The 24,479-nt window shown below is 44.5% G+C and overlaps 2 protein-coding genes across 6 annotated transcripts in view; both read left to right on the top strand.

Annotated features, from left to right (window-relative positions):
- LOC147013418 (carnitine O-palmitoyltransferase 1, liver isoform-like) overlaps window positions 1–10,428 on the top strand; it is a 63,065-nt gene extending 52,637 nt beyond the window's left edge. For both annotated transcript variants that reach the window (XM_085855225.1, XM_085855226.1), the window contains 4 exons: window positions 5,254–5,406; window positions 5,695–5,808; window positions 9,358–9,450; window positions 9,661–10,428. In XM_085855225.1, coding sequence (XP_085711351.1) covers window positions 5,254–5,406; window positions 5,695–5,808; window positions 9,358–9,450; window positions 9,661–9,744 — 444 coding nt within the window. In that variant the 3' untranslated portion in view covers window positions 9,745–10,428. The remainder of the gene's footprint in view (window positions 1–5,253; window positions 5,407–5,694; window positions 5,809–9,357; window positions 9,451–9,660) is intronic.
- Window positions 10,429–22,754: 12,326 nt separating this feature from the next.
- The window catches only part of LOC147013417 (AP-2 complex subunit alpha-2-like), a 24,588-nt gene continuing 22,863 nt past the window's right edge, over window positions 22,755–24,479 (top strand). The window contains exons 1-2 of one of the 4 annotated variants that reach the window (XM_085855224.1): window positions 22,755–22,815; window positions 23,084–23,194. In XM_085855224.1, the coding sequence (XP_085711350.1) occupies window positions 23,128–23,194 (67 nt within the window). In that variant the 5' untranslated portion in view covers window positions 22,755–22,815; window positions 23,084–23,127. Of the gene's footprint in view, window positions 22,898–23,083; window positions 23,195–24,479 lie in introns of all 4 variants that reach the window. The other 3 variants (XM_085855221.1, XM_085855223.1, XM_085855222.1) reach the window with 3 other exon arrangements.

Here is a 24,479-nt window from a genome sequence, read left to right as displayed (position 1 = left end):
AAATTTTTGCCTCAAAAGTTCAAGTGTCCTTTAATTGAAAATCGGTGTTTCTGTAATAACTTATGAACGATGCAAGAGATTTTAACCACACTTGACATGCGTATACAATGTAACACAAAGATGAACTGATTCAATTTTAGGTTGAACAGGTCAAAGGTCATGTTCCAATTGAAAATCATTTTGCAGATCATAACTCGAGTTAGAAGCATTCGATGCTGTCTATCTTTCTCTCTCTCTCTCTCTTTCTCTTTCTCTTTCTCTTTCTCTTTCTCTTTCTCTTTCTCTTTCTCTTTCTCTTTCTCTTTCTCTTTCTCTTTCTCTTTCTCTTTCTCTTTCTCTTTCTCTTTCTCTTTCTCTTTTTCTCTTTCTCTTTCTCTTTCTCTTTTTCTCTTTCTCTCTCCCTCCCTTCTGGGGACCTTTAATTTTTCATGTGACCTTTGAGATCAAACGTAACAGTGGGTTGACATCTATTGTGGGCAGACACACATCCATTGGTGCATTCATGTCAAATTCTACTTTGTAGTTTATGTTTTTGGAATTTTTGGAACTTTGTAGTTTATGTGTATGCCCCGGTTAGAATAGGTGTACCATATCCCTGTGTGTCGTAAGAGGCAACCAGGGTTGCGTCAGGAAGGGCATCCGGCGTAAAAACCTATGCCAAGTCATTATGCGGACAACAAAACGAATTTCCATACCGGATCGGTCGAGGCCCGGGTTACCAACGACCGCCACCGGTACCGGTGGTCAGCAGGGTACCAGTGGAAATTGTGCGACTGCTGGGCGAAGGAGGAGAAGGAGACAGGGAAGGTGAGTCCGGAGGCAGTGGGAGAGGGGGAAGAGTAGAAGTGTGGAGGTGAGAGTTGGAACTCTGAATGTTGGGACGATGACTGGCAAAGTGCGAGAGTTGGCTGATATGATGGAGAGAAGAAAGGTGGACATACTGTGTGTACAAGAGACCAAGTGGATGGGGAGCAAGGCTAGGAGCATTGGAGGTGGTTTCAAACTGTTCTACCACAGTGTGGATGGGAGGAGAAATCGTGTCGGTGTAATCCTGAAGGAAGAGTATGTCAAGAGGGTATTGGAGGTAAGGAGAGTGTCTGATCCGAGTGATGAGTGTGAAGTTGGAAATTGAAGGGGTGATGATGAATGTCATCAGTGCATATGCCCCACATATGGGGTGTGAGATGGAGTATAAAGAAGATTTCTGGAGTGAGTTAGATGAAGTGGTGGAGAGTGTCTCCAAGGATGAAAGAGTGGTGATTGGAGCAGATTTCAATGGGCATGTTGGGGAAGGGAATAAAGAGGATGAGGAGGTGATGGGTAGGTACGGTCTCAACAAGAGAAATGTGGAAGGGCAAATGGTGGTAGAGTTTGCAAAAAGAATGGAAATGGCAGTGGTAAATACGTATTTCAAGAAGAAGGAGGAACACAGGGTGACATACAAGAGTGGAGGAAAGGGCACACAGGTGGATTACATCTTAAGCAGGAGATGCAACCTGAAAGAGATTAGAGACTATAAGGTGGTGGCAGGGGAGAGTGTAGCTCGACAGCATTGAATGGTGGTCTGTAGGATGATTTTGGAGGTGAGGTTGAGGAAGAGAGTGAGGGCTGAACCAAGGACCAGATGGTGGAAGCTGAAGGAGGGAGACTGTTGCGTGGAATTTAGGGAGGAGGCGAGACAGGCGTTGGATGGTGGTAAAGATGGGTGGAATGATTGGGAAACTACAGCAGAAGTGGTGAGGGAGATAGCTCGGAAGGTACTTGGTGTGACATCTGGACAGAGGAAGGAAGATAAGGAGACTTTGTGGTGGAACGAGGAAGTACAGGAAAGTATAAGGAAGAAGGGGTTGGCGAAAAAGAAGTGGGATAGTCAGAGAGATGAAGAAAGTAGGCAGGAGTACAAGGAGTGGCGGCGAAAGGCAAAGAGAGAGGTGGCAAAGGCTAAGAAAAAGGCATATGACGAGCTGTATGAGAAGTTGGATACAAAGGAAGGGGAAAAGGATTTATACCGATTGGCAAGACAGAGGGACCGAGCTGGGAAGGATGTGCTGCAGGTTAGGGTGATAAAGGACGCAAATGGGAATGTGCTGACGAGCGAGGAGAGTGTGTTGAAAAGGTGGATGGAGTACTTTGAGGAGCTGATGAATGAAGAAAATGAGAGAGAGAGAAGGTTGGAAGAGGTGGAGATAGTGAATCAGGAAGTGGGGTGGATCAGTAAGGATGAAGTGAGGACTGCCATGAAGAGGATGAAGAGTGGAAAGGCGGTTGGCCCAGATGATATACCAGTGGAGGCATGGAAGTGCTTAGGAGAGATGGCAGTGGGGTTGTTAACCAGATTGTTTAATAAAATTTTGGAAAGTGAGAGAATGCCGGAGGAGTGGAGATCAAGTGTACTGCTTCCTATTTTCAAGAACAAGGGTGATGTGCAGAGCTGTGGAAATTACAGAGGGATAAAGTTGTTAAGCCACACCATGAAGTTGTGGGAAAGCGTAGTGGAAGCTAGGTTGAGAGGAGAGGTGACGATTTGTGAGCAGCAATATGGGTTTATGCCAGGAAAGAGCACCACTGATGCGATGTTTGCTTTGAGAATGTTGATGGAGAAGTATAGGGAAGGCCAGAAGGATTTACATTGTGTGTTTGTGGATTTAGAGAAAGCTTATGATAGGGTGCCAAGAGAGGAATTGTGGCATTGTATGAGGAAGTCGGGAGTGGTGGAGAAGTATGTGAGGATCGTGCAGGATATGTATGAGGACAGTGTGACAGCGGTGAGGTGTGCGGTAGGTTTAAGGTTAAAGTGGGATTGCACCAAGGATCAACTCTGAGCCCTTTCCTGTTTGCAATGGTGATGGACAGGTTGACGGACGAGATCAGACTGGAGTCTCCATGGACTATGATGTTCGCAGATGACATCATGATCTGTAGAGAGAGTAGGGAGCAGGCTGAGGCGAGCCTCGAGAGGTGGAGGTACGCACTGGAGAAAAGGGGAATGATAGTCAGTAGGAGTAAGACGGAGTACATGTGCGTAAATGAGAGGGAGGGTGGTGGTATGGTGCGGTTGCAAGGCGTTGAGGTGGGGAAGGTGGATGGGTTTAAATACTTGGGATCAACTGTCCAAAGTAAGTGAAAAAAAGAGTGCAGGCAGGATGGAGTGGGTGGAGAAGAGTTGCAGGAGTGATTTGTGACAGAAGGGTAGCTGCAAGAGTGAAGGGGAAAGTATATAAGACGGTATTGAGACCAGCTATGTTGTATGGTTTGGAGGCGGTGGCGCTAACAAAAAGACAGGAAGCGGAGCTGGAGGTGGTAGAGTTAAAGATGCTATCATTCTCATTGGGAGTGACGAGGATGGACAGGATAAGGAATGAGTATATTAGAGGGACAGTGCAGGTAGGACAGTTTGGAGACAAAGTGAGAGAGGTGAGATTGAGATGGTTTGGACATGTGCACAGGAGGGAAGCGGAGTATATCGGGAGAAGGATGCTGAGGATGGAGCCGCCAGGCAGGAGGAGAAGAGGAAGGCCAAAGAAGAGGTTCCTGGATGCGGTGAGGGCGGACATGTGGGTGTTTGGAGTGTCAATGGAAGACGTGGAGGATAGAGCGAAATGGAGACGGTTGATCCGCTGTGGCGACCCCTAACGGGAGCAGCCGAAAGAAGAACAAGAAGAAGAAGAAGAAGAGTTTATGTTTTTGGAATTCGGGGTCTGTGGAAGAGCTCGTATATACTACTTGTGGTTCTGGAACGAGGACATTAAGTCCTCAGTCACATTTGCTCTACGGCTAGGATACAGCGGCCGTACCCCCCTTAATTGACAGAAACGTGCGGCGGCCGCAGAGTTTCTGAGGTGGCCTCAGGGTGGCTCTCGGGCGTATGGCTATCTTTTACAGGCCATAGGGGTCTCCGTGGAATTATAGCGCGGAGTTATAACTTTTTTCATTTCTAGGTTGGCCGTAGCAATTCGACAAGCCGTAGCCATGACGTAGATGTGTTCCACGTCGACTGTACGTAGGGCATACGGTGGGCTTGCGTTATTCGTGCGGCTGCCTTAGGCTCTTATCAATGAAAAATGAATTTTGCCAACCCCCAAAAAATTACGGCGGCCGCACTATTTCCACCGTCGCCGTAGGGTAGTCCTAAGGCATCCCTGTGTTCACCATACAGTGGCTTTGCGGTCTGTGTGACTACCTGCGGGGAACGCAGGGTCGACGCACTGTTCCCCTACGCCCGCCGTGCGTCCTACGTACTGCCTCCGTGGCAGTCTGCGTCAACCGTGCGTCCACCATGTGCTACCGCTAGAGATCGGAGTATAGGTGTTTGCCACACACATCATCACATTTCACCAGCAGCTCAGACCAGACACATCACCATGTATATAACCTGGTATCTAACCTACCTATTTCTGTATATAACCATCTGTATATAGCCTGGTCATCTGTATATAACGATCTGTATATAACCTGGTCCACAATTTATATGACAGATATGAGATATGATATACATGTGAAAAAGAACTGGTATATATACCCACTCGTTACCGTCCGTCTGGCTGCACGTTCGCCTTAGGGCCCCACGGCGGTCGCCTTGCGGGCACCTTGAGGCTACCTTGCGTCTGCCTTGAAAATTCTATGGCCGCCGTAGGGACGCCCTAAGGTCACCGTGCGACATCAAATCAAAGACCGTACGGCACCCCCACGTTTTCGGTCTCCACAATTTCTAAATACCCCGTGCGGCTCCCTGAAAAATAAAAACATATGTGACTGCTACATTGTGTGACCGTGGAAATACTGCGGCCACCCTATAATTGCTAGTGGCCATAGATTTTTTAGACCCTATGGCCGTCGAGCCAAATGTGACTGAAGCATAAGCGACATAGTGTATTCTGACATGTTACAAAGACATTATAAGTCTGGAAAATTCAACGTATATTTGATTGCAATCTGGGATCCCAGTGTCACGGATCATGTGCTCAGGATGGGAAAAGCAAATGAGCCAATTTGAAAAAGGTCATTCGGAGAGATTATGGCAACAGCCTAACTTTTTTTTAAAGGACTTTCCTCCAACTGCTCAAGATCTCCAATTCTTTGTGCCAATTTGTCATGATACACTTTGGAAGACTGAAAATGATGTGCAAGTTTTGCCATGCTCTTAGTACATCGACCCCCATTGTATTCCTCTATTTGTATTTATTTCATTAATTTGTCTGTCCTTCTTTGCATGATGGATGATCTTTGGATGATGCTAACGCTTGTGTGGTGCAGAAAGAACAAAGACTGGCGTTGTTCCGTGTTGCGAGTGAGCATCATCAGAAATTGTACCGGCTCGCCATGACGGGTGCTGGAATAGACAGACATCTCTTCTGCCTTTACGTTGTCTCCCGTTATCTTGGCGTTGACTCACCTTTCCTCAGCCAGGTAGAGGTTCAGCTCAACTTCAGACTTTGCTTGAATATGTCCTGGTGTTTTGTTAATACCTCATCTCACAAAACATTGTTCGCACCTTATTTTCTCATCCACATATCTCACCATTTGTTCATGTATTCCCCATAACTAATACTTCTCCACTTTGTCCATACCTTTACTTGCCTCATTGGGCGTATTTGTTCCTCTTGGTTCTTTAGTCCTTTCCAGTCATATCTATCCATCCTACTCACCTGTTGAAAGCTTTTGCTGTGCACGTTGATATCCACTTCTGCCCGGCAGGTGTTGTCCCAACCCTGGCGCCTCTCCACCAGCCAGACACCACAACAGCAAACTCAACTATTGGACCTGAGGACTCGACCGGACTACGTGGCAGGTGGAGGAGGATTTGGCCCGGTACAATGATACAGCATGACGACCAGCATGCATACCTTGAATGTTATTAACAATCCTGTCCTTCCTGCTTTGCCTGCGTAATGTAAAACTCTCACATTAAGTCTTTGATCAAAGTACAGTAGTCTGTTGGGCTTTTAATGAGATCAAAATTTACAAATCCTCCCACTTGAGACTCTCAGGCTGGTAACTGTGGTCTCACCAGCGTCCAGCAATCTATCGATATAACGGTTATAATTGGTATAATTTTTCATGTCGATGTACCGATATGAGAAATTTGAATATACTGTCGGACCCAGATATTCGTGGAGATACGTTCCTGAAAAATGCTGTGAATGTCGAATCAGTGAATGTTGGGGCATTGGTTCAATGGGAAAAGGAAGATAGATTCCCAGCAGTTCGTAATTCATAAGGGAAAATCAAAGCTCCCACAAATGTGCCCATGAAAAACTGCGAAAAAAAACCTGCGAATACGCCTGCGAAAAAAACCCGTGAATACGCGAAGCACCAGGCCGCGAATGGAGAAGCAGGTCACATTTTATGAACCGCGAATATGCGGGGTCCGCGAATCGCGGGGTCCGACATTGTGTTTGTGGTGCATTAATAACATCGCTACCTACCAAATCCCCATAACATCAAGGCAGCTCCTTTATGGAGATGCAATTCACACTTCAAAGTTTATTTCATTAACGGAGGATAGGGTTTTGCTGTGTGCCTGTCTGTTTGTCTGTCTGTCCAGACCACAACCGTTTTACTATTTGAGCTTTTGTCATCTCATTTTCAACAAACCTTTATTATGACAATATGAAGAAAATAATTAATATAATTTACTTATTATCTTGCCAAAACGAAGTTTTTGCAAGATATGTTAGTCAGCTTGTATGTTTGTTTGTTTGTTTGTCTGTAATCACGTATAAAAAATTCTGCAGAGCACAGTTATCATCGGAAATTTTTGTAACTTCGCATGTCAGAGGCCTATAGAGGTCCCTTTCAGTGCACAAAATTTTGAAGGTCAAGGTCAAAGGTCAAGGTCACTTTGGCGCAAATAAGGGGAGTCGACGAAACCCTTATTTTTTGAGTAATTTTGATCGGATCGTCTTCAAACTTCATGGGAATATAGTTCATGGTCTGGCGCTCAGCTGATTAAGTTTTGGTGGCGATTGGCCTTGACCTTCATGGTTAGCGCCTCAGGTCAAACATATTTGACCCCAAGGTCAAATTTTCAGGTTTTAGGAACCATATCCTGTCGTACCTCAAATTGAACACCTCGATGAATGCTTTCTAGATATGTCAAGCTTGAGACATTATGACGTCATTTAGTGACGTTGTGAGGCAAAAGCATATTTTTCATGGTTACTCTGTAGAACGATTCTCATCGGAATCTCTCGTAGGCAGATATTCCTCAAGGAGTCGCTCCTGGTGGATAGCAGCTCTGTTCACCTCAGTGTGACCTTAAAGAAGTGGTCACCTTTTGGCAAGATACGGGTCACCCTGCGGGTGACATTGGTTTATTTTTTTTGTTTGTTTGCTTTTGTTGGTTTTGTCTTTTTTTTGTTGTTTTTGTCACGTTTAGCTTGAGTACAAAGCGGACATAGACAAGCTTTGCATTTTGAGATGCTTTCGAGTTATATATGCATTGGAAGCTTTGTCAAGTGTGTTCCTGCATCTTTTCTATAATTACTGCATGCTTTCTAGTTTAGAAACGAGTTTAATTATTATTACTAGCCGTACGCATAGTGCAAAGCGGAGGAAAGCAATTGGTTCACTTTGTCTCTGTGTCCGTCAATGTATGATCGAACTACTCGATGGTTTTTATCAATATAATTTCATGTTTTGAATACAATAGAATACGAATCATCTTGTGCTTGCACTTCCAAAAACCTGCAGTTTAGCAGTACTTTAACTCTGAATTTGGCAAAAATGTTCGGAATCTCATCCCGCACGTGCATGTACACAGAGGGGTAAAGCAATTGCTTCAGTTTGTCTGGCAGTCTGGCAGTCAAACAAAATTGAAAATCATTCCAAACAAGAAACTTACTTTTTATAGGGAAGTCATAAAGGACACAAACAACAAGCACGAAAAACGATTTTAACATGTGCGATAAGGTGCTGTAAAATATATTTACAAATGCATCAATGGCGGTAAACTTCAGATTCAATGTTGTTGGTTTTTTTTTCCCTCCAAAGCATTTAAAACTTTTATTTTATTTGACTTGAATGATGTACTGTACACGAATACTCGAGAACACGAATCGCCTTGTTTGTACTTCCAAAAAGCTTCAGTTTAGTAGTACTTTGGCAAAATTGTACTTAGTCTCAACCAATCAAATTTATAGCTCGCACTCAAGGTGGGGGAACATTGACATTCAGCCAAAATGACAGCACCTTGCGATACAATACCCTGAGTTAACTTTGTCCAATAAAAAGGGAGTGTGTAACCCTTCCCATGTCCTTTTTCTCAAGACTGAGTGGGGTAAGGTGTTTTATGAACTCTCCAGTTTTCTTTTGTAGCCGAGATCTCGATCTATTATTTAACAAGTGAAAAATGGACATAAACTGTCATAGCCCTCATTTTAGTAATTTTGCTGGATGGAGTTGAATGGCTTGCCCATATTTATATGCAAATGAAATGGCGCCAGTCCACCAGTCGGCCATCTTGGATCGGATCGCAAGATAAAGTGAGGGTACATGTATACCATCATGTACTGTGCTTGTGCCACGTTTGAACAAAATCGGACCATGCATGTCTGAGAAATGGTTGGGGACACATTCAAGTAACAAAATGGCCGCCAGTCTGCCAGCCTGGACCTGATCTCGAAAAAAAAACTGATGTGCATATTATGTAAGCCATAATTCATTGTCTGCGTACCAAGTTTGAACAACATCAGTAAATGCTTGTCCACAAAATGGTTGAGGACGTGATCAACATCAGGTTTTTTACAACTAAAACGGCTGCCAGTTTACCAGTCGGCCATCTTTGATCAGAGCACATAATAAAGTTAGGTGCAAGTGTATGCCATCGTTTACTGTGCTTGTGCCAAGTTTGAACAAAATCGGACCATGCATGTCAGATAAATAGTTGGGGACACGTTGAAGTAACAAAATGGCCACTATTCGGCCATCTTGGATCTAATCTCGAAAAACAAAATGATGTGCATATGTAAGCCATCATTCATTATCTATGTACCAAGTTTGAACAAGATCGGTAAATGCATGTCCGAGAAATGGTTGAAGACGTGTTCGACACCCAGGGTTTTTTTTTGCTTTTTTTAAACTAAAATGACTGCTAGTCGGCCATCTTGGATCTTATATCGAAAAAAAGAAAATGACGTGCATATGTATACCATCGTGTGTTGTCTTTGTGCCAAGTACGAACAAAATCGGTCGATACATGTCCAAGATATGGTTGCAGATGCACACACGCACGCACACACAGACACGAAAATCCAGACCAAATCCATAAGTCCCCATTTTTGACGAAGTCAAACGGGGGCTAAAATACATGTAATATGGATTTTCTTTTCTCTCCCGTCTTGTCTTTGTCATTTGCAGGTAGCAGATGATGGATATGGTGTCTCCTACATTATCGTCGGAGAAAACCTCATCAACTTTCACATATCAAGCAAGTTCTCTTGCAAAGAAACGGTAAAGCTGTTTTTTTCCACTCGCACTCTTTCAGTTCCTCGTATTGAGCTTTCTCAATGGCATGAGCCACAGACCTTTGTTTCAGGTGTTCCTTTTTTAAATATTTATTTCTTTGTTATCTCCAAGTGTTCCTTCCTCCATCCACAGCTTTGATCTGTGTGTCGGTTGCCATTCTCACCTTTTGGTATTTTCCCCAATGGCTGTGTGCAGGATTCTCATCGATTTGGAGGAAGAATCTGCCAAGCACTTAGGGAATTAATAAATCTCTTCTCCGTTGACAAGAGGAATGGTTGAACCACTCGCTCTACCCGTTGAGCTGTGCATTGTGAGAACCTGGATAGATGAGCAGGCTGGAATGTGTGATGGTACAGGGGAGCTCTGAATGCTGTGATATTTATATTTTGTTCTTTTTGAGAAACTCAGTTGGTGTTCTGAAGATGGGATAGCAGATTGGCATCTCTGAATAAATTATCTGCTCGACTTCCATTGCTATTTCACCGTCGAGAGGGGGTATATAAAAGGAAAACACCAAATGGACTCGGTTTCCTTTTCACCTTGATGCTTTCTTCAACGCATTTGCGGTGTTTGTGCTTTGTTGGTGAAATATATGGGATGAAGAGGCTTCTTGCGAGTCTGACATTAAAAGAGGGCTTTAACTCCGGTGCATTGATTTCTCACCCATATTTTGTTTCACTTTCACTGACAAACACCTTGTTGCATTTAGTGGTATTTATAGGTAGCAGTATTGCACAGGGTTTCTTGGCATAGCTTTCTTTTCCTCCACTCTCTCTCTCACCTGTGTAAGTCCTCTCCTTCTCTCGCCACCCCAACTTTACCTGATTTTTATTGTTATTTTTGATTGTTTTTAATCCCTGGTTTATCTCCATTGTTTCTAACAAGTGAATGTAAAAACGTGTTGTCTCTTTCTGGTTTGTTTTGACTGGTTGACCTTGAAAAATAAAGTGAACATCCATGCAAGTCTGTTAGAGCATCAATGTCCATCTGACCGCATACAATTTTCCTCGATTGATTATTCCTTCGACTGAGCACCTCATTACTTGTTGTCAAGGACTGGCAGGGTCACCTTGAAGTATGTGCACTTGTTTTTGAGCTGTCTCGCCTGGGTTTGAAGCCTGACCCTGCTATATACTGTCATCCCGGTGTTTCACAAGCGGGGTGATTCATAAATGTGTGTGCCATCCCTGAGATGGACGCTAAACTGGATGCCCCATCTGCTAGCATTAGTTGGTAGATGTTAAATATCCCACAGTGGCATTTGTAAAGAGTGGGCGAGCTATCGCCAGCTCCATGAGCAAATGACTAATTCCTGTTCTAACCTACAGGGGGCACTGCATCGGTGGAACCAATGGTGCCCCTGAAAGAACTGATGCTGACATGCAGCCACGTGCTGCATACGAACGGAGACTTCTTGTTTTTAAGTGTTGAGTTCAAGGGATATGAGAATTTGTAATTGTATTCCTGTGATCAGAGATCTCGAAAAATGCAAAACTCCATCCAGGTTGTAGCTCCTTCTGCAGATTTTGAAGGCTGTGGTGATGTCGCGGTGAGGACAGGACGCGGTGAGGGGGTTGAGTTTAAATCCAACAGTTTGGTATTCTTCTGCATTTCAATTCTCAGCATTCAACAAAAATACCAGTGCTACTTTCATACAAGCAAAAACTCAGTTGGCTCACTCCTGACCTTCAGCCTGCCACATCTGTTCTGGCTTACAGATACATGGTAGTACCAGTCAGTGCAGTTGACTCTTGAATGCCCTCAGTAAACTTGATTTGGAAACCTTAATTGTAGCATATAAAAATAAAAAAAAAACTCACTTTCTCAAATCCCTATACTTCCGAACATAGGAATACACTAAACTGTCATCCCACAAAGGGTGACAGTTAAGTTTCCAGAGTCCATCTAATTCTCTAACCAGAGACAAATGACAGTACTCTGAAAGGCCACTACGTGAAGTACCACATCTGGGTCACCAAAATTTGGTGACAAAAATAAGTAATCGCTCCTAGCCCGTCCAGTACCAGCCGCATCGGTCTGGGTGATGTAACTTCTTCGCGCACCCGTGTCACTCAACCTAAAATCCTGAACAAGCACTTTGAGGGCCCGTTTCCATGAGTCTTGGACAAATCTGTCCACATCTATGTTAAAGTCTCCCCCAACAATCATCTCCCCCAAAGGAGAAGCTCCAACTGGTGCAGGAGCTCCAGGCGTGCAGGAGCTCCTGCTCTTCAAAGATAATTTTAAACTCATAAGTGTTAGTACATTAATCACCAACCAAAGGGCAGATCACGGAAGGGGAGTCATAGGACCTACGAAGTTCCTCCCTCCTTGGCAGTACACAACGGGTGACCATGCTTCTTCTTGTACCTGTGGTTATTCCTGCAGCCAGGGGCCCTGAGCGTGCCGGAGAGCCACTCACCGTCAATACAAACGTTTTCTCCCTCAGACAGGAAATTCTCGGGCAGCCTCTCGCTGCCCGAGGAGAACGAGAAGCTCCCCAGCATGTCCGTGAATGTTAAGGCTGTAGTTGTCTCCAGAGTATTGGGACAAGGGCTATGAGATGGGGAAGGGGAAGTACGGGGGGAACAGGAATGGGAATATTTGGGGGATGTCCTCCGGAGACCAGCTGCGGCCCTCCCTGACTGATCCCGACCCCGCTGAGTGAGCTCCACCCTGGACCTGGATGAGTGGCCGGTTGAATGGGGGACTTCGGGCCCCCAGGGCCCTTGGCTTCTGCCGAATAGTTTCTGCTCTGTGAGGCCTTGCCCAGGGGAACCTTCCCTCTTTCCTTGCTCCTGTGGCACTTTTTAATTGTTGCCTAATGTTCATTGAGCTCACCATCAACTGCTCTGGCAGCGGAGCTTCTTCTGAGACAGGCCCATCCACTGGCTCTGCTGCTGGAGCCACCTCAGTCGGTTCCTCCCCTCCCACCTCAGCGGGCCCGACACAACCACATCCAGGTCCCTCTCTTCATAACCCCCTCCTCCTTCTTCTCCTCCTCCTCCTCCTCCATCCCTCCATCATCCTCAACTGTGTGTGTGTGTGTGTGTGTGTGTGTGTGTGTGTGTGTGTGTGTGTGTGTGTGTGTGGTGAGGAAGGCAAAACAGGCACAAAGTGGAGACAGAGTGAGGGAAGGGGTAGCAAAGAGGAACGTGGGGCTCCCCTCCTGCCTGGTGGGTGAGGCCTACCAGACAGGAGGAATGTCGGAGAAAAGCAGGAAGGGCAAGGACGAACGAAAACGCAGGACAAACAAGATAAAGAAGAGGAAAAACAACAAACAAGCAGAGAAGATGAGGAAATTAAAAAACGCACTGAACAAACCATATCCAGGTCCCTGCACACCACATCCAAACCACACCACAACCAAAACAAACCACACCACAGCCACATCCAAACCACATCCAGGTCCCTCAACAACAAGACTCACAAGCTGCACCACAGGTAAAAACTTATCAGAAAGTTCCTTTGCTCTGCCCCTCTCTCAGTCGTGGGGGGCACCCGACATACGATGCTCATCTCTGCCCAATTATTTCTTGTTTCAACATCAATTTGTTTAATTGAAATTGTTTTTATTACTTGGCAAAAAAAATATTTTTTTTGACAAGTATGTTGATCACTTCCATTTGTATGTCTGTCCACTCACCTTTAATCATCTACAGGTCACAATTTTAAACCGATCTTCACGAAACTTCGCCAAATGGTGGAGTTGGTGGTCTGACAGAATCCTATAATTTTGAGGTCCAAAGGTCATCATAGGCTAAAGGTCAACAACTTTTTCAAATTTCTAATATCCTCAATTTTCATCTGATTGCCTTCAAATTTGAAGAGGATTTGCATATCAGGTCACTGAATTCAACCACTGACTATATTTGAAGTCAACATAAGACAAAATGTCAAAATAGACCAAATTTCTGAAATCCTCAATTTTCCTATCCAATTGACCTGAAATTTGAAGAGCATTTACAATTACATATCAGGTCACTGAATTCATCCATCCATGGGGACCATACTCTGTACAGAGCATCAGTGCTGCCAAAGCAGTCTCCTGGGCTATTGGACACAATTCTGGACAGGTTGCCACTCTGACACAGGATACCAACAAGCTGGTATTCATTTTGCTGACCTCAGAAGGATGACAGGCAGTCAAACACACCTGGTATTAATTCAACAGCCAAGTAGGATTTGAATTCAGGACCCTAGGATCCAAAGCCCACCATGATAACCATTAAGCCAACACCAAGCATACTGAATTCAATCACCTCTTATTTTTGAGGTCAACATAGGTCAAATTTCTAAAATTGTCAATTTGAAATTTGAACAGGATTTTCAAATCAGCTCACTGAATACAACCACCAATTATTTTTGAGGTCAGCATATGCCAAAAGGTCAACATATGCCAAAGGTCTGCAACTTAGGTGCACTTGCTAAAATCCTCAATTTTCATCCGATTGCTTGAAATTTGAACAGGATTTGCATCTCAGGTCAATGAATTCAACGACCAATTATTTTTAAGGTCAAAAGGTCAATAACAGCCAAATTTATAAAATTGAGAGATGTGGCCAAAAACTACATATCATGATATCTCAAAAAGTTGTGGATGAGTTTTGCCAACACGAGGTGGATGAGTTGGTTCGGTGACAAAAACATATTGGATTTTGGTTTAGATCCAGCCCATCAGTGGGATACAATATGAAACTGTTCAGCCTGGTGCAGGTATGTGCTCCACCAAGTGATGTTCCACTTTGTTGTTTTGCCAAGTGTTGGCTCTGAGTGATTTTTTCACCTGTGGTATGTTAAAATACTGTAGTGAAGAAAATTAAGGGGAAATTGGCCCAGGGGTATGGAATTGTATAATAAACAAAAAAGAGCATGCTCTCTGTCTCTCTCTCTCTCTCTCTCCTCTCTATCTCTCTATCTCTCTATCTCTCTATCTCTCTATCTCTCTATCTCTCTATCTCTCTATCTCTCTATCTCTCTATCTCTCTATCTCTCTATCTCTCTATCTCTCTATCTCTCTATCTCTCTATCTCTCTCTCTCTCTCTCTCTTTTGGTTCGTGGGCGCCAGCAGTGACCACTATTTTCGTTGTGTCTGTCTGTCTGTCTGTCTGTTTGTGACTCTCTCCAGAGCATAGCTCCATGACGTTTGATGCCATCTTGATGAAACTTGGACACAAGCTAGATATCATGGTCTAGTTGTGTCTTTTTGTATGAGGGGCGTCCCACGCCCCTTGTGGGTGGAGCCACGCCCTCTTGAATTTTTTTACAGCGTGGCGATATTGCGCTGTTATATAATTGGCTTTTCTGTCCTGTGTCTTCTGTCACGTCTTCTGTCACACTTATGGCCGCGTACGTCCCTTTGATCTGAGGGCTATAAATAGAAATTTGTCCAACATCACAACTCTTCCCATCATGCATACTAATTCACCGTGTCTACATTTAAATTTTATAATTGCAAAATTGTTTCATCATTCTTAACCTGGACTTTTACTGCCCCCAGCCGCGTGATATCGAAGTATTCGCTTCTTGTTATTATTTTTTTCCTCGATTTATTTTCTCACAATTTCATTTCCTCGAAACTGTGCGTAATGTCCATAAGTACAACATATAAAAAATACGATTTGATTTGGTCAATTTTGACAGAACAGATAGGTTTTTATGGCTTCCTCAAAAGGGCTTCCTCAAAAGCTTCCACTAACTCAATTGTACCTATCGTGGCATTGTTCAATAATGCCCACGAACCATCGTCGCCTCCCGGCTAGTCTCTCTTTTTATTCTCTCTCTCTCTCTCTCTCTCTCTCTCTCTCTCTCTCTCTCTCTCTCTCTCTCTCTCTCTCTCTCTCTCTCTCTCTCTCTCTCTCTCTCTCTCTCTCACTCACTCACTCACTCACTCACTCACTCACTCACTCACTCACTCACTCACTCACTCACTCACTCACTCACTCACTCACTCACTCACTCACTCACTCACTCACTCACTCACTCACTCACACACACACACACACACACACACACACACACACACACACACACGTTCAATAAGAAGCAAGAAATGGTGTATCACCAGTGGGCCAATTTGGCATTGTGTCCCCGAAATATTATGATCCACTCGGTATATATATATATATATATATATATATATATATATATATATATATATATATATATATATATATATATATATATATATATATATATATATATATGTATATATATGTAGTTGTAGTTTCTCACCACTCCGGCGTGCGAGCCACCGCTTTTAACTAATCGCAGCCGCGCGCCCACCGGACATGGCAAACCTAGTCGCAGCTTTCGGATCAACACCGAAATCCAGCTACGGGTGTTTTTTTAATCACACCGTAAATCAGCCAACTATTCTGTCAGCGCGCGACAGGGTCCGATCGCCGAATTGTCGATTTACCTAAGTATGCGCGCAGACAGAATGCCGGGGATTTACACCTCAACGGGACCTGCTTGGAAACGAGCCGCTTAAGCAGCTCGCTCCGTTTGCGATTTGCCGAGCGGTGTATATCGCCAAGCCCCGCCGGATCTGATTACTTTATCGGCAATTTAAAAGCCAGCTAATATCCCGAACGCAATACAGCAGCTCAATTGAGGGAAAGGACACAACGAACAGGTGAACATTCACACAATAACATTTAATTGTACACACGTAAGCAGTCATACACGTATGCAATCAAACACGTATGCAATCATGTAGTCAATAAGGCAATGCAGGAACGAGCAAGACAAAGAACTACAACCGTTCTATTATTATGTACACAATCACTTAACAGTTCATTACTTGACGGACAAGGCGCCACGACATTCATACAAAGAAAACCCCAGGAAAGGAAAGGGCAGAACGGGACCTCATGGGCCTTAAATATATCACGGAGCTGTGGAGACCGCAAGAGCTCCGACAGGCCAGGATGGTTACCTGTCACCCTCGTGGTGACTCGTTGAGCGACCCTCGACGTTTCGTCGGAAACATGGCAGCTCGGTTGGTCCAGGCCCCGCCATGCAGCCCAGTGGATTGGCCCAGCCGACGACGCCCCAGAGGAATGAACGGACCTTTACTCTTTCGAGAGTTGATGCTCTTTTAAGAGCCCGCCCATTCCTCAGCGTTGGCGACCTCTCTCCGGCTTTCTCCACCTTCCCACAGTTCTACACGGCACGGCAGGCTTGGCTGCGCTCCGACGACCCCGACTGCCCTCCACTGGACTCGAACCTTGGCGGACTGCTGGCTTCCTCCGACTCGACAACAGCTCGACTCCAGACTTCCACTCTGCAGCTCCCCGACAGACTGCTTGCTTGGCGTTCAGCACGCCTTTATATGGGGTCCGTGGGTGCGTTTGATCTCTCACCTCTCACCCTTCACCCCTCGCTGGCTCCGCCCCTTTTGATCGGATTTCATCGCGAAGCTCGGACATGCGCGGACGTTGGTGAAATCATCAACCATGCGGACGTTGCAGGAATCATCGGCTCCCGCCCCACGAGGGAGTCTCCGCGTCTGGTGGCAGAGATGTTGTTCGTTGGGATTCGCCGTGGCTGGCGAAAAGATGGCGGTGTAATGGAGATGAAGGTGAGGCGATGTTATGCGTTTGTGGAGATGTGGTTGAGGAGATGGTGAGATGTCGTGGTTGGCGCTGTGGTGGGGATGGCGTGGTTGTTCAGATGTGGTTGTTCCAAAATAAAGATAGCAAAAGAATAACGGCTGACTCAAAGATCACTTTCCGGTTACACGAATAAATCCCTTTAGACATCGGTGGGGAAATGTAATCTGGACACACACTTATCGACATAACTGATCGCTGGGAAGCCTGAATGGTGTTCTGTGAATTTCCACAACCGTAACAATATATATATATATATATATATATATATATATATATATATATATATATATATATATATATATATATATATATATATATATATATATATATATATATATATATATATATATATATTTATTTTGTTACGGTTGTGGAAATTCACAGAACACCATTGAGTACCAGTGTACTGGGCCGGTGTATACCCCGGTTAAAATAGGTGTACCATATCCCTGTGTTTCGTAAGAGGCGACCAGGGTTGCGTCAGGAAGGGCATCCGGCGTAAAACATGTGCCAAATCTCTATGCGGATCATGCGGCTGATCCGCTGTGGCGACCCTTAAAGGGAGCAGCCGAAAGAAGAAGATATATATATATATATATATATATATATATATATATATATATATATATATATACACATACACATACACATACACATACACATACACATACACATACACATACACATACACATACACATACACATACACTGTATATGAAAAAAGAGTTGGACAGATTGAGCATTGACAAAGAAGGATCATTAATTAGAATTGTTAAGAAGAGGTCAGCTCAACTGTGATGGAGATCAAATCATAATAAATGCCACGGATATTTGTGCAGTGTCCAAGACCAAGGACACTACACGAATGGTTTTAAGAAAATGGCAGCACTGAGCCAATCGGACAAGTGGAGGTTCTGCAAGGTAGAAACAGAAAGCACCAGTCACCTCCTAGCTGGATGTAAAACACTCATGTCAGAACAGCTGTACACACAAAGGCACAACAACGTACGTGGAGTAATCCACTGACACATCTGTAGAAATATCAATATCCCAGTTCCACAAAACACATGGAAACATGAACCAAAAGCAGCCATTGAGAACAAGAACATATATGACCTGATAATCCCATCCAGTGTGAACATAGAAAACAGAGTATTGTGACCGGACATAGTACTCAGAAACAAAAAGGAAAAACGGAAATGCTACTCAACAGAGTAGACACTTGAAAAAGTCTCCTATCCGGAGGTTTCAGTACCCAGTGATTTTGGCATAAATAACGCAGAAGCAAGAAAATGACCAAATATCAAGACTTCAAGAATGAAGTGAAAATATCTTGGAAGCTGAAGTGCACCAAAATGGTACCAGTGATAATTCAAGCAATGGAAATGATGAAGAAGAACCTCACAAATATTCTACAAACCATCCCTGGGAACATTACTACAAATGAACTGCAGTGGAAGGGTATCAGGGGCTCGGTGATGATCCTCAAAACATCTCTCGGAACAAAACTCTGAAAACAACAAAACTTCACATCTTAGTCCATTAATCAAAATCCAGCTTGTTCTTGGGGTCTGGAAGGGTTTTAAAGGGTCTAAACTCCAAAGGGTATGTTCCAATATTCGTTAGGGCCTATAGGGGTCAATGGGAATTAAAGTGTTTAAAAAAAAAAATCACTCATAGAGTGACACTTGGCAAACGGAACGACACTTGGGAGAGCAATTACCTCCGCCAGGCTGAATAGTTTAAATTTTGTATCCCACTGATAGGTCAGATCTGAATCCGGACCTTAACCAAAATCGAATCGGCTTGTTCTCATCACCTAACCAACTCATCCACCGAGTTTTGTCATTACTCGTCCACAACTTTTTGAGATCTCATGCTATACCATGATTTTGGCCCCATCTCTCAATGGTGAAGAATCACTTGAAAAACTCTCCTATCCGGATCCGGATTAGCATCTTCACCAAAATTGAATCAATCCTTCCTGGTGGCATTCCCAACATGTCTACCAAGTTTCATTGGAATATCTATCGTTTTCTCTCAGATCCGGATCTCTCAAAACAAATTCTCAGATCCGGATCCGGATTTGGATCTTCACTAAAGTTAAATGTTGCTGTCCTTGGCCAGTCACCTACATACACAAGAAATTTCAGAACGATTGCTTGAAAATTGTGGCCAAAAATCATGTGACAGACAGCAGACAGACAGACAGACAGACAAGCCGGGAGGCGACATGGGTGGTCGCTATATAATTGCATACTAGTCATACAGTTTTTGACGGATCGGGCTGAAATTTTTTGACAAAGAGGTTGATTATAGTGCGCATAAAAGCCTGGAAGCCGATTTTTGATTTTCGAAAAAAAAAAGTTTTCCATTCAAAAATTTCAAAGTCCTGTTGCTAGGCAATGGTGGCCTCCATCGCAACGGTGCTCAAAAGCATACACCTAGATCCTGGTATGAACCTACCAGTCAAGTTTCATCAAAATCGGTTAACTCCTCTGGCCTCCAGAGCTGTCCATTATATACAAACAAACAGACAGACGGAAAACCTGACAAAAACGGTAGTCTAGCGACCATCCAACAAACAGACAGACAGACAAACGCTACAGACCAACATACTTGGCAAAAAAAAATTTTCGCCAAGTAAAAAAGGTCTTAAGAAATGTAACGGTGTTAAGGAGTCCAAAGGTCTGAAAGGTCCGTCACAATGGTCCGTAATGAATATACGTAGTCACTGTGCAACTGACGTTGAAACAATCTGCAATTAAGAGACATAAGTACGAAGTGTAACCTTTTTCCAGAGAGACAGACAGACAAACATGGCGAGTCGCTTGCAAAACAGTTGATACGGAACGACTAACTTGATAAGCGATAGCAAGCCGCTTGCCAACGGAACGCATCCCCTGGTGAAAGTTTTTTTTGTTTTTCGTGTACGATGACGTCATCAGCATCCAAAATTGTAACTCAGGACAACGGTATAAATTCGGGACCATCCTCGCGTCATCCTACTCAAAGGGGATTGTGTTCAAGATTCTGGGGAACTATAGACCTGTGAGTTTGACTTCAGTTGTGGGGAAGGTGTTGGAGACATTAATTAGGGACCAGAGATGAGGAACCATTTAAATAAATACAAGCTAATTAAAGGTAGTCAGCATGAGTTTACCAAAGGTAGTTCCTGTTTAACAAATCTTTGAGAGTTCTATGAAGCAGTGTCTGATTGGGTGGATGAGGGAAAGGCAGTGGACAGAATATATCTAGACTTTAAGAAGGCATTTGATAAGGTACCACATCGGAGGTTGTTAGCCAAAGTGAGGGCTTGTGGAGTGGCTGGTCAGGTGGATAATTGGATCGCAAACTAGATTAGTGGTAGAAAGGAAAGAGTGGCTGTGAGTGGGAGGATGTCTTGCTGGGAGGATGTAAGTAGTGGGTAGATCATTACTATTCATTATTTACATCAACGATTTGGACAGTGGGGTAAAGAGTAAGCTTTCCAAATTTACAGATGACACAAAGCTTGGAGGTAAGGTGGATTGCAGAGGGGGTGGTGATCAGATTCAGGAAAGTATTGATACTTGTATAGATTGGGCAAAAGATTGGCAGATGTGATTTAACCTGAGCAAGTGTAAGGTGTTGGGGATGGGAAAGAACAATGAAAATAGAGATTACAGGATGTAAGGGGTAATTTTGGAGCGTGTCACACAGGAGAAGGATCTGGGGGTGGTAATAGATGTGGGAGGTAAGCAAGTTGTCACAATGCAGGTAGCTATAGGTAGAGAAAATATGGTTTTAGGTTGTATTCGGAGGGGGATCATTTATAAATCAAAAGAGGTGGTGGTAACATTGTACAGGAATTTAGTGAGGGCCACATCGAGAATATTGTGTCCAGTTTTGGTCACCACAACTCAGGAAGGACATAGATGACAGAGAGAGGGTTCAGCACAGGGTTACTAGATGGATTCTGGGCCGAGCTAGACTGAGCTATGAGGAGGGGCTGAAGGAGACGGGGCTTTATACACGAGAGAGGAGGTGATTACGAGGAGATATGATGGAGGGATATAGGGATGTTGATAAAACTTTTATGTAGTTTGAGTATTTATTGGTGATTGTGTACAGAGTGCTGTTGGTGGGGGTCTTGTTAAGTGGGGGTCGTGTGGTTGATGTGTGTTTTTAACCAAGCCCGTGCCCCCTCCCCGAGGGAAATAAAAGTAATAAAAATAAATAAATAATAATAATAATAAAAATTACAAAAAAAAAAACATTAAAAAAATAATTTTCATTAATTAAAAACTTTTTTTTTTGCATTTTCTTTCTTGGATCTTGTGTAGATGTGTTCGTGCGGTGTTCGTACAGGCACGATGGGCTGAATGGGCTCCACGTGTGTTCGTGCGTTGTTCGTACAGACACGACGGGCTGAATGGGCTCCACGTGTGTTCGTGCGTTGTTCGTACAGACACGACGGGCTGAATGGGCTCCACGTGTGTTCGTGCGTTGTTCGTACAGACACGACGGGCTGAATGGGCTCCACGTGTGTTCGCGCGGTGTTCGTACAGACACGACGGGCTGAATGGCCTCCACGTGTGTTCGTGCGTTGTTCGTACAGACACGATGCGCTGAATGGGCTCCACGTGTGTTCGTGCGGTGTTCGTACAGATATGACGGGCTGAATGGGCTCCACGTGTGTTCGTGCGGTGTTTGTACAGACATGACGGGCTGAATGGGCTCCACGTGTGTTCGTGCGTTGTTCGTACAGACATGACGGGCTGAATGGCCTCCACGTGTGTTCGTGCGTTGTTCGTACAGACACGATGCGCTGAATGGGCTCCACGTGTGTTCGTGCGGTGTTCGTACAGACATGACGGGCTGAATGGGCTCCACGAGTGTTCGTGCGTTGTTCGTACAGACACAATGCGCTGAATGGGCTCCACGTGTGTTCGTGCGTTGTTCGTACAGACATGACGGGCTGAATGGGCTCCACGAGTGTTCGTGCGTTGTTCGTACAGACACAATGCGCTGAATGGGCTCCACGTGTGTTCGTGCGTTGTTCGTACAGACATGACGGGCTGAATGGGCTCCACGAGTGTTCGTGCGTTGTTCGTACAGACACAATGCGCTGAATGGGCTCCACGTGTGTTCGTGCGTTGTTCGTACAGACATGACGGGCTGAATGGGCTCCACGTGTGTCGGATTTCCTTGTTATTCCCTGTTCAGATCGATCAGTCGGTCATGTTGAGAATTTGGAAAATCCTTTCCCACGACGCAACGCGCGCGCGAACGGAACGATTCGTTCTTGAAGTGACGAGGATGGCGACGCAATCGATGACGTCACCACATACCATATATGGCACGCTGCGTACGACTGAATGACGTGATGGTGGTTTACCGCATTAAAATAAATAAATAAATAAAAATATAAATAAAAATACAAAATTAATTTCGTCCGAACAGAATAAAAGGTAAAAGCAATTCTGTTCAACGTGTCTCTTACACGTATCCATGGAAACAGCGAAAGGATCGTGATTTATCAGCGTTACGGATAAAACGGTTCGTTTAACACGAGGAACGATCACGAATCGTTTAATGTAAAAACAAAATGAGAGAAGTTTGTTGTTTATTATTAATTTTTTTATCGTTATTATTTTTTTCTCCTCACGAATATATGACGGCGGAAGGTGGGAGGTGAAGACGGCGGCGCCATCTTGGGGGCTTGTCTGAAGCAACACAGTGTTGCGGGTGCGGTGCGGCGCGTCGGCCGTTGCGGTGTTTGTGTCGCTCCTCGTCGAGTGAGTCGACGTTGAGGTGTTTGTGTGACGAAGTACGGGCTGTTTGAGTGTTTCCCTGATGAAATGACGTTTCACATGAGGATGTTCGGATCGGCCTGTGCCTGCAGCGACAGGAGATTTTGATATATTTATTTAATTGTTTAACTGTGCGTGTTCACACACAAACACAGACGTGTCCGTTTATACTGGCTCTGTCGTGTTTGTTCCACGCCCCTCAGGCCTCACTTCGTTTTCCATCTCGTCGCTCGACAAGGCCCCTGCGATGCCGGCCGTAAGCAAGGGCGATGGCATGCGTGGCCTGGCCGTGTTCATCTCGGACATCAGGAACTGTACGTGTGTTTGTGTGTGAGATTTGTTTGTGCGTCTGTACGTTCGCATGCTCGTGAGTGTGTCTGTCTCTGTGCGCGTGCGCTCCTGTGTATCTGTCAGACGAGCACGTACAAACACATAGACGGTGTTTGTGTTGTTTGTTTTTCTTTCTCGATGTGCTTGTACACCGATTGACCCCACCCCGCAAAAAAACTGCTGTGATTTACGTCATATATCACTGTCGTGACGTCATCTCGAGGATACTTTTACTGCCTGGCTTGTGTTTACGTGTGATGTAGGTTCGTGAAGAAGTACTGAGAATGCCTTGATGTAGATGCATAGCTTCTGGTTGCAGCAACACCGTCCAACCAAAGATGGTGTGTGAGTGTGCGCGTGTTTTTCCCAAAGGATCCAACTATAAGGAACATTGGGACGACCAGAGGAGAGTGACGTGGCCAACTGTTTGAAGCGCCGCTTTCAGCGCCCATTTTGAAGATGATTAGTGCGACACCGGCCTGTTATTCCCAGTTTGGGACGAGTAGATTGAAGAGATTCAAAGCTGACACGATCCCCACTAGATGAGAGATTATTCTGATCGAATGTGAAACAAGAAAAAGGATGCCGGCTGTGTGCAAAAGGGTCCATTCAAAAATTGCGTAATGCATGGGGAAGGGTGTGGGTGTGTGTCTGAGTGTTGAGTGTTACAGGGAAGGCTTTGTGGGGATCCATGTCCAAGTGTTGTGGGGTGGGGGTGTTTCCAGTGCTTTTAAGTAACAATAATTATTTCATCAATGACCACTTTGTTCCAGGAACCCTTCATTTAAAGATGATGCTGATGTCATTACAGGGGTTCCGACTGCTGCCTGACCTTATTGACGTACTCTGTATCGCCTTTACTTTTTCAACTGGAAGGGCACTCGGTAGAGCGCATACCTCCGCCACGTAATGTCTGATCCACGAGAACATATCGGACCCAATACATTTTTGAGATATAGTGCTAAATATCGTTTTTGGCCCTATCTCTCAATGGTGAAGAATCGCTGAAAAAATTCTAGTAGTTTGATCCGGATCTGGATCTTCACCAAAATCGAATCGGTTTGTCCTTGACGCACCGAACCTGTCCACCAAATTTCATCCGGATCCGTCCACAACTTTTTGAGATCCTGTGCAAAGACAGACAGACAGACAGACAGACAAACAAACTGGTGAAAACATAACTTCCTTCACCTTCGGTGGTGGAGGTACTTGGAATACCACTTCGTTGCATGCGTAACTCTGCCAGGCTGAGTAGTTTAACTTTTATAT

The sequence above is a fragment of the Eptatretus burgeri genome, chromosome 14, assembly GCF_056783735.1.
Source record: "Eptatretus burgeri isolate ZD-2024b chromosome 14, Ebu_testis_v1, whole genome shotgun sequence".
Taxonomy (NCBI): Eukaryota; Metazoa; Chordata; class Myxini; order Myxiniformes; family Myxinidae; genus Eptatretus; species Eptatretus burgeri.
This window is presented reverse-complemented; position numbering and strand designations above follow the sequence as displayed.